The sequence below is a fragment of the Mesoplodon densirostris genome, chromosome 4, assembly GCF_025265405.1.
Source record: "Mesoplodon densirostris isolate mMesDen1 chromosome 4, mMesDen1 primary haplotype, whole genome shotgun sequence".
In the NCBI taxonomy this organism is placed as follows: domain Eukaryota; kingdom Metazoa; phylum Chordata; class Mammalia; order Artiodactyla; family Ziphiidae; genus Mesoplodon; species Mesoplodon densirostris.
Window position 1 is genome coordinate 14,076,542 of NC_082664.1, and position 13,014 is coordinate 14,089,555.

Sequence of the window (13,014 nt, forward strand, 5' to 3'; positions counted from 1 at the left end):
ATACAGAGAACCTACATTCTGGGTGGCAGATAAACTTGAGGAAATCTGAGGACTTCCAAAGAGATTCTCCAGAGGCTCCCTTCCACTGAGATCCAAGACCCCAGGATAAAGGGGACTAGTAAATAATAGACATGCCGACAGCAAGCAAGCTCGGCACACCTGAGGGGTAGGGTTTGTCTGGGTGTCCCAGCCGAAAAGCTAACCCAGGGTCGAGACCTGAGACATAAGACGTTGAACATCTTTTCATATCCTTACTTGCCATCTGTATGTCTTCTTTGGTGAGGTGTCTGTTCAGGTCTTTTGCCCATTTTTAAACTGGGCTGTTTATTTTATTATTAGTGAGTTTTAAGAGTTCTTTGTATATTTTGGGTAACAGTCTTTTATCAGAAACGTCTTTTGTAAATGTTTTCTTCAAGTCTATGCCTCGTCTTCTCATTCTCTTGACATTGTCTTCTGCAGAGCAGAAGTTTTACATTTCCTTCTTTCAGTTTTATTGAGATATAATTGATATACAGCATTGTATAAGTTTAAGGTGTAAAGCACAGTGATTTGACTCACAAAAATCATGAAATGATGACCACAAGTTTCGTGAGCATCCATCAACTCAAATCATCTCATATAGAAACAAAATTAAAGAAACAGAAAACAAGTTTTCCTCGTGATGAGAACTCTTAGGATTTACTGTCTTAACAACCTTCACTTATACAGCAGTGTTCATTATACTTATCATGTTGTACCTTACATCCCTAGTACTTATTTATCTTATAGCTGGGACTTTGTGCCTTTTGACCACTTTTATCCAATTCTCCCTCCCCCCACCCTTTTTCTCTGGTAACTACAAATCTGATCTCTTTTTCTGTCAGTTTGTTTGTCTGTTTTTGAAGTGTAATTGACCCACAACACTATGTTAGTTCCTGGTATACAACATAGAGATTCTGTATTTCTATACATTTCAAAATGATCACCACTGGAAGTCTGGCTAATATCTGTCACCATACAAAGATATTATGTAATTATTGACTATATTCCTCAAACTGTACATTTCCTACCCATGACTCGTTTATCTTGTAACTGGGAGTTTGTACTTCTTAATCTCCCTCAGCTATTTCTTTCCTCCCCAACCCACTGGCAATCACCTATTTGTTCTCTGTATCTATGACTCTGTTTCTGTTCAGATATGTGTGTTCATTTGTTTTGTTTTTTAGATTCCCCAAATAAGTGAAATCATACAGTCTTTGTCCTTCTCTGTCTGACTTATTTCACTTAGCGTAATCCCCTTTAAGTCCATCTGTGTTGTTGCAAATGGAAAGATCCCATTCTTTTTTATGGCTGAGTAATATTCCATTATATATATATATATATATATATATATATATATATATATATATATATATATATATATATATATATATATACACCACATCGTCTTTATCCATTCATCTATTGATGGGCATTTAGGTTGCTTCCGTATCTTGACTATTGAAAATAATGCTGCAATGAACGTGGGGGGGTGCATATACCTTGTCTAATTAGTGTTTTAATTTTCTTTGGATAAATACCCAGGAGTGGAATTGCTGGATTGTATGGTAGTTCTATTTTTAAGTTTTTGAGAAATCTCCATACTGTTTTCATAGTGGCTGCACCGATTTACATCACCACCAACAGTGTACGGGGTTCCCTTTTCTCCACATCCTTGCCAACACTTGTTGTCTGTTGTCTTTTGATAACAGCCACTCTGACGGGTATGAGATGATATCTCATTGTGGTTTTGATTTTCATTTCCCTGATTATTAGTGATGTTGAGCATTTTTCATGTGCCTGTTAGCCATCTGTATATCTTCTTTTGAAAAAAAATGTCTGTTCAGGTCCTCTGCCCATTTTTTAATCATGCTGTTTGTTTGGTTTTTTGATGTTGAGTCTTGTGAGTTCTTTGTATATTTTGGATATTAACCCCTTATCAAATATATCATTTACAAATATCTTCTCCCATTCAGTAGGTGGCCTTTTGCTGACAGTTTTCTTTTCTGTGTAAAAAATTTTTAGTTTGATATAGCCCTGTTTATTTATTTTTGCTTTTTTCCCCTTGCCTGAGGAGAGAGATGCAAAAAAAATATTGCTAAAACTAATGTCAAAGAATGTACTGGCTATGTTTTCTCCTAGAAATTTTTTGGTTTCAAGTCTTCCATTTAAGCCTTTAATCCATTTTGAGTTTATTTTTGTATATGGTATGAGAAAGTAGTCCAGTTTGTTTTGCATGTACCTGTCCAGTTTTCCCAACACCATTTGTTGAAGAGGCTGTCTTTTTCCTATTGTATATTCTTGCCTCCTCTGTCATAGGTTAATGGACCATATAAGTGTGGGTTCATTTCTGAGCTCTCTATTCTGTTCCATTGATCTATGTGTCTGATTTTGTGCCAGTAACATACTGTTTTGATTACTGTAGCTTTGTAGTATAGTTTGAAGGGCTCTCCAAGATCAGCAAGTGGGTCTGATCCAGGCTCCTTTCAAATTGCTGCTTCTGCCCTGGGTCTCAGAGTGTGTGGTATTTTGTGTGCTCCCTTTATGAGCAGAGTCTCTGTTTCCTACAGCCCTCTGGCTCTCCCGAAAGAAAGCCCCATTGTCCTTCAAAGCCAAACATTCATAGGGTCTTCCCAGTGCAGGACCCCCAGGCTGGGGATCCCGAGGTGGGGCTCAGACCCCTTGATCCTTGGGGAGAAGCTTATCCTCCCATTTGTGGGTTGTCTACTTGGGTATAGGTCTTGACTATACCACATCTTCACCTCCCTTCCCATCTCATTGTGGTTCTTTCTTTATATCCATAGTTGTAGAAGATCTTTTCTGCTAGTCTTCAGGTTGTTCTCACTGATAGTTGCTCTGTAAATAGTTGTAATTTAGGTGTAATTTAGGAGGAGGTGAGCTCAGGGTCTTCCTTCTCTGCCATCTTGGCCACTCTCCAGAAGTTTTTAATTTTAATAAAGTCCAGCTTATCAATTCTTTCTTTCACAGGTAACGCGTTGGTGTTTTATCTAAAAAGCCATCACCAAAACTAAGGTTTTCTCCTATGTTATCTTCTAGGAGTTTTACAGTTTTGAATTTTACATTTAGGTCTGTGATCCATTTTGAATGAAATTTTGTGAAGGATGTCCAGTTGTTCCAGCACTATTTGTTGAAAAGACTACCTTTGCTCCTTTGTTAAAGATAATTTGACTTTATCTGTATGGATCTATTTCTGGGCTCTCTATTCTGTTCAGTTGATCTATTTGTCTATTCTTTTGCCAATGCCACACTGTCATGATTGCTGTAGCTTTATAGTAAGCCTTGAAGCCAGGTAGTGTTAATCCTCCAACTTTTTCTTCTTCAAAATTGTGTTGGCTATTCTGAATCTTTTGTCTCTCCATATACACTTTAGAATAATTTTGTTGATATCCACAAAATAACTTCCTGGGGTTTTGATTTGGATTACATTGTGTCTATAGATCAAGTTGGGAAGAACAGACATCTTGGCAATGTTGAGTCTTCCAATCCATGAACATGGAATATCTTTCAATTTACTTCTTTGATATCTTTCATCAGAGTTCTGCAGTTTTCTTCATCTAAATTTTGTACATATTTTGTTAGATTTATACCTAAGTATGTCACTTTTAATCAAATTTATGGGCACAGAGTTGTTCATGGCATTCTTTTATTACTCTTTTAATTTCCATGGCATCTGTAGTGATGTGCCCTCATTTATTTTTAGTAACTTGTGTCTTCTCTCTTTTTTTCTTAGTTAGCTTGGCTGGAGGCTTATCAATTTTGTTGATCTTTTCAAAGAACCAGCTTTTGGTTTTCTTAATTTTCTCTATTGATTTCCTGTTTTCAGTTTCATTGATTTCTGCTTTAATTGATATTATTTATTTCCTTCTTTGGATTTAATTTTCTCTTCATTTCTTAGTTTCCTAAGGTGAACACTTAGATTACTGATTTTAATATACACACTCGATATAATAAATTTCCTTGCTTTCACTGCATCCCACAAATTTTGATAAATTGTATTTTCATAGAGTTCAAAATATTTTAAAATTTCTCTTCAGATTTCTTCTTTGACTCATGTGTTATTTAGAAGAGTGTTGTTTAATCTCCAAGTATTTTGGGATTTTTCCAGCTATCTTTCTGTTACTGACTTCTAGTTTGATTCCATTGTGATCTGACAGCAGACATGTTATGATTTCTAGTCTTTAAAATTTGTTAAGGTGGTATTTATGGTCCAGAATGTAGTCTATCTTGGTGAATGTTCCATGTGAGCTTGAGAAGAATGCATAGGCTATTGTTGTTGGATGAAGTAGGGCATAAGATGTCCATTATATACAGTGGATTGATGGTGTTGCTGAGTTCAACTATGCCCTTACAGATTTTCTGCCTGCTGGATTTGTTCATTTCTGATAGAGCTGTGTTAAAGTCTCTAATTATAATAGTGGATTCATCTATTCTTCCTTGCAGTTCTATCAGTTTTTGCCTGACACTTTAGGAGTATGCACATTAAGAATTGTTACGTCCTCTTGGAGTATTTACCCCTTTATCATTATGTAATGCCCCCTTTAACCCTGGTAACTTTCCTGAACTGTTCTGAAGTTTGCTCTGTCTGAAATTTATATAGCTACTCCTGCTTTCTTTTGACTAGTGTTAACATGGTATATCTTTCTCCAAACCTTTACTGTTAATCTATACATTTCTTTATATTTAAAGTGGGTTTCTTGAGACAACCGTATTTGGGTCTTGTTTTTTGATCCACTCTGACAATCTCTGTCTTTTAATTGGAATATTTAGACCATTGACGTTTAAGGTGATCATTGATATGGTTGGATTAATATCTACCATACTTGTTGCTATTTTCTATTTGTTGCCCTTGTTCTTTTTCCTATTTTGTCTTTCACATTTTTTTCTGACTTTCATGGTTTCAGTTGAACACTTTACATGATGCTATTTTCTCTCCTTTCTTAGCATATCAATGATACTTCTTTTAAAAAAAATTTTTTTTAGTGGTTGCCCTAGAGTTTGTAATATATGTTTACAATGAATCCAGGTCCACTTTCAAATAAGTACTTCACAGGTAGCTCAAGCATGTTATAATAACAAAATATTCCTAATTCTTCCCTCTCATCCCTTGTATCATTGCTGTCATTCACTTCATATATATATATATATATATATATATATATATATATATATATATATGCCCATATATACACATAAGCACATATTATTGAACACATTGTTGCCATTATTATTTTGAACAAACTATTATCCATTAGATCAATTAAGAATAAGAGAAATAAAAATTTTAATTTTAGCTTCATTTATTCATTCTCCAATGCTCTTTTTGTGTAGATCAAGTTTCTGACCAATATAATTTTCCTTCTCTCTGTAGAATTTCTCTTTTTTTTGTTGTTTTAAATACTTATTTATTTATTTGGTTGTGCCAGGTCTTAGTTGAAGCAGGCGGGCTCCTTAGTTGCGGCACTCAAACTCTTAGTTGCAGCATGCATGTGGGATCTAGTTCCCTGACCAGGGATCAAACCCAGGCCCCCTGCATTGGGAGCATGGAGTCTTATCCACTGCACCACCAAGGAATTTCTTTTAACATTTCCTACAAGACAGGTCTACTAGCAACAAATTCCCCCAATGTTTGTTTGTCTGAGTAATTCTTTATTTCTCCTTCACTTATAAAGGAAAAGTTTCCGGGATACATAATTCTAGGTTGGTGATTTTTCTCTATCAACACTTCAAATATTTCCCTCCACTTTCTTCTTTTTTGTGTGGTTTCTGAGGAGAAGTTGGATATAATTCTTATCTTTGCTCCTCTATTGGTAAAGAGTTCTTTTCCTCCAACTTCTTTCCACATATTTTCTTTATTGTTGATTTTCTGAAATTTGAACATATGTCTAGGTGTAGTTTTTTTGGCATTTATCCTGCTTGGTATTCTCTGAGTTTCCTGGATCTATTGTTCAGTGTCTGACATCAATTTGGGAGAAAATTCTCAGTCATTATTGCTTCAAATATTTCTTTTCTCTTTCTCCTTCTGGATTCCCATTACAAATAGGTTACAGCTCTGTAGTTATCCCACAATTCTTGGGATATTCTTTTCTGTTCCTTTCAGTCTTTTTTCTCTTATCTTTTTAGTCTAGGGAGTTTCCATTGTCATATCATCAAGGTCAGAGATTATTTTCTCAGCTATGTCTAATCTACTAATGGGCCCATCAAAGGCATTCTTCATTCTGTTACAAGTGTATTTTATCTCTAGCATTTCTGTTTGATTCTTTATTAGAATTTCCATTTCTCTGCTTACATTATCCATCTGTTATTGCATGTTATCTACTTTTGGGTATTTCTCTCCCCTAGGTAAGTTAGGCTCTGTTAAAACCCTAGCAGGCTAGGTTCTGGTAAAATAGTTTCTTCTGAGGGCAGGCCTTGCTCAGAAGAACAGGTGCTCTGGTGTATTTCAAAAATGGCTCACTTTCCCCTCCCCTACCTAAAGCATGAGGAGATTTTTCTCTAATATTCAGTGTGGACCTGGTAGAGCCTGTGAAGGTAAAGCTTGCAGAAGGGTGGGAGCCTCCTATGACTAGGTCCCCCTGGAGCTTCTAACTCTCAGACTTGTCCACACGAAGCTTCCAGCAACTTGTCCATTACAGTTCAGGTTTTCTTACCCAGGCACTGGTACCCTCAGAGATTTCTACTTATCTCCGGGGCTGTTTTTGACTTGGACGATGAAAAGGGAGAGGACCTTTCTCAGGTATCGGTCAAAATTCCTGAAACTTGTGACTAAGTCAAGGGAGGAAGGGTGGGGCTTGGAAGGACCCAGACACAGGAAAGGTTGGTCCTGATGGGAAGGCCAGCTGCAGGGAGGGGCAGGGCAGCCTGGGGCAGAGGTAAGTGAAAGGAGAGCGTGAAGCCTCCTGCATCCTCCAAAGTTTTCCAGATTGTTCTCTTCCTTTCCACCCCACAGGAGGTACAGATAAAAGCAGAGATGACCCCTCTTCAGAGCACTGATCTAAAGTGGCCTGCCTGTCACTCTCTCTCATCTACCTGTAGCTCTTCTCACTGTTTAGCACCATCTGGCATATTTCTTTGTTAGGGCTCATGTCCATCTCCCAACACGAGAGCAGGCACTCCGTGGAGCAGGGCCCTTGCTGCTCCAGCCTCAGTACACAGAGCCATGTCTGGGCCACAGCAAATGTTTGTTGAATGACTGACTGAGAGGCCAGAGGCTAAGAACCAGGTCCCCTTCTTACCCTGGTGCCCTCTAGACTCCACTCATGGAGGAGATGAGTTTCTGGCTGGACAGGCTCCAAGCCAGGTCCCTCCCCCGGGGAGCCTTGCCTGATTGGCTGGCCGTCTGAGCACTCACCAGCGATGATGACTGCAAAGTCAGTTTCCACATCACAGGCAATGATGTCCCCATTTCGTATGTGCCTCTTCATGGCCTCCTTGACTTTGCCCATCCCAAGCTCGTTGCCTCCGTCACCGACCCCTGGAGAGAAGGGAACTGAGTCAGGGCAGAGGATCAGGCAAAATGTGGCGTGGTTATCGGGCAGAGCAGCCCCTTCACATGTGCCTCAGGATGGGGAAAGGGGTTGGCTCTGGATACATTTTCACTCTACCAGGAGATGCTGGACTTCTTCAGGTATTCTAGAAACTTCTCCAGTTAAAAATGAGTCCAGGTTAGGAACTCAGCAGAGTGTGGCTGTGTCCACTCTTGGGTCACATTCTCCAGTCACAGATGGGGGGCCAGGTCCACGAGAGATGGTGACACCCAGGACTTCCTCTCCTTGCCAGTAGCTCCTGCTCAGGGAGGGGCCACAAGGCCCTGAGTCTCATTACTGTGACCAGACAGCATTCCATTGGCAGAAGGCAACGGGTATAGGTTGTTAAAGTCAATTCTGTAATTTAAAGCCTTCTGTTTCAAGTATGTGGAATGTATGTGTGTCATTTTAGTTAATTTTAATCTACACCAGATAGGCGCCTGGTTAATATGTGAAACAGCATAATGAGGAATTCACACCCCAGGGATGGCCTGTTAGCATTTGAAAGCGACCACAGAATAAAGGCCAATCTGCTAGGGACCAGAAGGTTTGTTAATTATTCTAGCATAATAAATGCTAGAATAAATATGTTAGAATAAGTAAATGTCAGAAGTTTTCTCTTTTTTTAATTTAATTTTATTTATTTATTTTTGGCTATCTTGGGTCTTCGTTGCTGGGTGTGGGCTTTCTCTAGTTGTGGTGAGTGGGGGCTACTCTCCGTTGCGGTGTGTGGGCTTCTCATTGCAGTGGCTTCTCTTGTGGAGCACAGGCTCTAGGCACGCGGACTTCAGTAGTTGTGGCTCGCGGGCTCTAGAGCACAGGCTCAGTAGTTGTGGCGCAAGGGCTTAGTTGCTCCACGGCATGTGGGATCTTCCTGGACCAGAGCTCGAACTCGTGTCCCCTGCATTGGCAGGCGGATTCTTAACCGCTGTGCCACCAATGAAGCCCTGTCAGAAATTATTTAATTCATTGGTGAAATAAACGGTGTTCAAGAGAGGTGAATTGGCTAGAAGTAATTACCAGGTAACTCCACCCTTGCAGGAACAAGATGAGAAAAACTCTAACAAGCCCTGCAGCCTGTGCCCTTTGAGGTGGTGCCCTAGGAACACCATTTGGTCCTGCGTCCAGGTGTTTCTGGAGGATTCTGTAGACTAGAAGTCAGCTGAATCTGCCTCTGGAAGATGGTTGCAGCTGCCTCAAGATAACCATTCACCAAGGGGATTATCCCAGTGCCCCAAGGACAGAGGGTTGGGCCCCTCAAGCCTACAGAATGGTTGTATGACTGTTTTTGTGTCTATTTCTACAAATATGTGGAAGAATTCCACCAGAGGCAAGCATTCATTGCATGATGGTGGAGAGGGGCCTGGAGCTGACTCACCTTGGGCATCAGAGACCTGGTCTCAGCCAAAAGAATGGGATGATTGTGGATGACCAGATGCCTTAGGTCCTCACCCTGAGGATTTTTCTCAGAACAGTTTTCTAGATCCATGACAGTCCATTGAATTAAAGAAAATACAACACCTAGCACTGATATCTTGTCTATTTCTGTCTCTGCCCTTTAACATTTTATGAAGTTCATCTTGTTCGCTCCTCAGGTGTGTCCCGTCTGTGGATTTGACCTCACTTTACAGAGTCTCTGAGAGGGGCAGGACCCGGGTAGTGAGTGGGACATGGGTGTCTTGATTCTCAGTTGAGTGTGATTCCCTGACAAGGCAGCTGCCTGTGGACTGAGGAATAGGGGTGTTGATGGGGCAGAGGAGGGAAAGGAGGGTTTGGGGGGTAACTCTGCTGAGCAGGGGGCTGGGCAGCCACAGGAGGGGCTTCCTCTGGGATCTTGTGGACATCGTTAGGGGGAAGAGCACAGATCGGGGGCCCATTCAGTGGGGGAAGAGTGTTTGCTCTACAGCTCCTTTGGACTCTGCTGGCCTGTGTGGACACAGAAAGCCCTTCCGCTCTATCCTGGGAGGCCTCCCCAGTCCAGAGAGGCAGGAAACACGAAGCCAGCCGCACTGGGGGCACCACACCCAAGGCCTCTTCTGGGAAAGACCAGGGCGATTTGCGGACGTTTTCTACTCAGCCAGGAAGGCTTTCATTGTCTCATCAAAACCCCAAAAGCCAAAGGCAACTAAGGAGTTTGGGAAACACTCTGAAGTGTTTGAATGGACAGAAAAAGTAAATATGGAACACGACAAACGTTCCTTCATTTCTCCACGCTCTGGTTCCCACCCCAGGGGAGGAATGCTGGCGTCCCAGTCACATCAAGCCTCTCAGAAATTCATAAAGGCAACACGGTCCCATGAAAAGCATAGTCAGTAGGGCCCTGGGAGTCTGGACTTTACTCCTAATTAACTAGGCAACCTCGAGATACCTCCCTAGGCCTCACCTTTGGAAACTATACCTGCCTTACCTACAGGTTTTAAGAGGGGCTTAAACAATACAATGATTGTGAAACCTCTTTGAATACCATAAATTTCTATACAAACATGAATGATTACATTATTAGCAATCAAAGTATCACACTGATCATACATTCAAGATATAGTTAAAAATGAATAAACTCCATAAGATGACACAGAATACATATGGTACATTCACCCTGTATGACCAAAATAATATACCATGGCTTGATCTTATCATTGTCATTATTTTATTATTAGTTTTGATGTTTTAGAGTTGGACAAATAGAATATGCTCAGTTAAGCATCATTTCCCTTTCCTGCTCGTGGGAACACTGGATTTCTAAACGTCAGCATCGTTATTGTCTATACCAACCAGAATAAACAAAGACCATGTCTGAAGTGGAAAACAATGGTCCCATATAACTCCTTTTTGTCATGTGTTCAACAGTCAATAAAAAAGGGTTTTAGTGCTGACATGTTCTTGTCACATTCTCCGTACCCCCTGCTTACCAGTTGATGAGATTCCAGGAATCTTCTGCACTGCAAGGAAATGATCGTCAATGGGGTCCTCCAAGTGCTTGATGTTCCTCTTCCTTGTGTTGTAGTAATTGCCATCGGCAGCCCTTCCCGTACGCTCGATCACCACCAGATGGTCAAACCTGCCGGGGGGTGAGGGCACAGGGTCCTTATGGAGAGCCAGGTGCCTGGCTGGCTCATGCCTTCCTGTGTTTGTGCGAAGGACCCTTTCGTCTTCGTTTCCTTCTTTCCTACAGAACTTGGTTGAACATCCACTGTGTGCCAGAGCCTGTGCTGGGGGTTGGTCTCTCAGATCATTTTAAGAAACAGTATCAGAATCTCTGGCAGCATATTAGAGACAGAGGCTGTGAGAGCAGGAAGGCCGACGGTCAGGGTCACCATGGTAGACGCTGCTGGTGCCCTGCCCAGGGCTCCGTTAACCAGAGGGGCACCAGCGCCCAGTGGGTTGAGTGTTGGCTGCTACTGGCCCACAGCTGCCCTCTCCCAGGATCTTGTTCACTTTACAGACACAAAACAGACTCAAAAGGAATTGAAATAGAAGACAAATGACTCTAACACAAGATAAACTTATGTAGACAGCAGGAGATAGAGAAAGGGCACGGATAGGATGGTGGTAAGAAGGTGGGTTGTGGAATCAGATTGTGTACAGTTCCAGGTCCTGAGGCTGCTGGCCTTGGGCGAGTCCCTTAAACCCTCTAGCCCTCATTTTCTGCATCTGTCAGATGACCTGACAACAGGACGTGTCTCATACTGTGTCGAAAGGCTTAAGTGAGAAAATGCACAAGAGACACTTCGCACAGACCTCCACACCTACTCAGGGCCCGCTAAGAGTTACTGGTGTGGCTGCTATCATGATTAGGAGGAACACTGTTTTGAAAATCTAATTTAAGAACATGAAAATTGCACTTTTATATCTCTCTAAATCCCCCCAAGATGGAGTTCTTTAAAATCTTAACTCTGCTATGGAAAACTATACGGTAGTTACTCAAAAAATTTTAAATAGGATTACCGTATGATCCAACAATTCTGCTTCTGGGTATAGACCCAAAAGAATTGAAAGCTGGGTTCCAAAGAGGTCTTTATGCAACCATGTTCATAGTGGCATTATTCACATTAGGCAGAAGGTGGAAGCAACCGGTCCATTGATGGATGAACAAGGAAGCAAAATGTGGTCTGTACATACAAGGAAATATTATTCAGCCTTAGAGAGGAAGGAAATTCTGACACCTTATAACATGCATGAACTTTGAGGGTATTTTGCTAAGTGAAATAAGCCTGTCACAAAAGGACAAACACTGCATGATTTCACTTATATGGGATACTAGAGCAGTCAAATTCTTAGAGACAGGAAGTAGGACAGTGGTTGCCAGGAGCTGGGGAGACGGGGGGATGGGGAGTTATTATTTAATGGGGATAGAGTTCCATTTGGGAAGATGAAAAATTTCAAGAGATGAATGGTGGTGATAGTTGCACAGCTATGTGAATATACCTTATTACCACTGAACTGCACACTAAAAAATGGTTAAAATGGTAAAATTTATGTTATGCATGTTTTACCACAATATCAAAAAAGAACCCTTCACTCTGAATGCTTTTGCTGTACATGTTTTTTTGTTTGTTTGTTTAGTTAATTAATTAATTTATCTTTGGCCGCGTTGGGTCTTCGTTGCTGCGCGCGGGCTTTCTCTAGTTGCAGCGAGCAGGCTTCTCACTGTGGTAGCTTCTCTTGTTGCGGAGCATGGGCTCTAGGCACACGAGCTTCAGTAGTTGTGGCGCACGGGCTCAGTAGTTGTGGCGCATGGGCTTAGTTGCTCCGCGTCATGTGGGATCCTCCCAGACCAGGGCTCGAACCCATGTCGCCTGCATTGGCAGGCGGATTCTTAACCACTGCGCCACCAGGGAAGCCCTGCTGTACATGTTTTAAAAATCAAAATCTACATGCCTGTCCATGTCCTTTGGTTGTGCTAGAAGGTGGTGCACCTCGTATGCTTGGATGGCAGGCCACGGAGTAGGTGTTAGAATGTGGTCCTGAGGCTACATGCCCAGTGCAGAAGGCAATCACTTTTTCTGAGAAGCAGAACCAGGAAGTGGAAAGAGCTTTGACGCTGAATTTCCTCTAGACGTATATCAATGGCGCCGAAAAGGCAGTTCAGAACAAGAGCTCCAGTTGAGATGAATACATCCTCTGCTCTGGACTTTTCCCCCAGGGGAACTCATTACATACCTTGTGACAGTGGATTGATTGCTTTAGGCCATAATGGTCCATTGAGATACAGCGGGAAGTAATCCAGTCCTGGGAGGCCTACGCCTTGGGAAGAGTTAATGCATCTTCTCCAAAGACAGCGGAATCCTCTCTCCGCACAGTCAGATCTGGCTCAGCCCCCCTCCACGCAGCAAGCAGAGCAATACCTGTGTTATCTGGCATCAGGGGTCCCACCTGAGAGAATTTTCTAGTTTCTCCCTGATTTGCCAGAGCTTTGTTTGTATGCCAACCTTTTGGAGAAATAAACATTTCT

The 13,014-nt window shown here is 41.6% G+C and overlaps 1 protein-coding gene across 1 annotated transcript in view; it reads right to left on the reverse strand.

Annotated features, from left to right (window-relative positions):
• Positions 1 to 13,014, reverse strand: part of DGLUCY (D-glutamate cyclase) — a 52,751-nt gene that overhangs the window by 15,239 nt on the left and 24,498 nt on the right. The window contains 2 exon segments of the mRNA XM_060096022.1: positions 7,388 to 7,510; positions 10,472 to 10,620. Of these exon segments, the coding sequence (XP_059952005.1) occupies positions 7,388 to 7,510; positions 10,472 to 10,620 (272 nt within the window).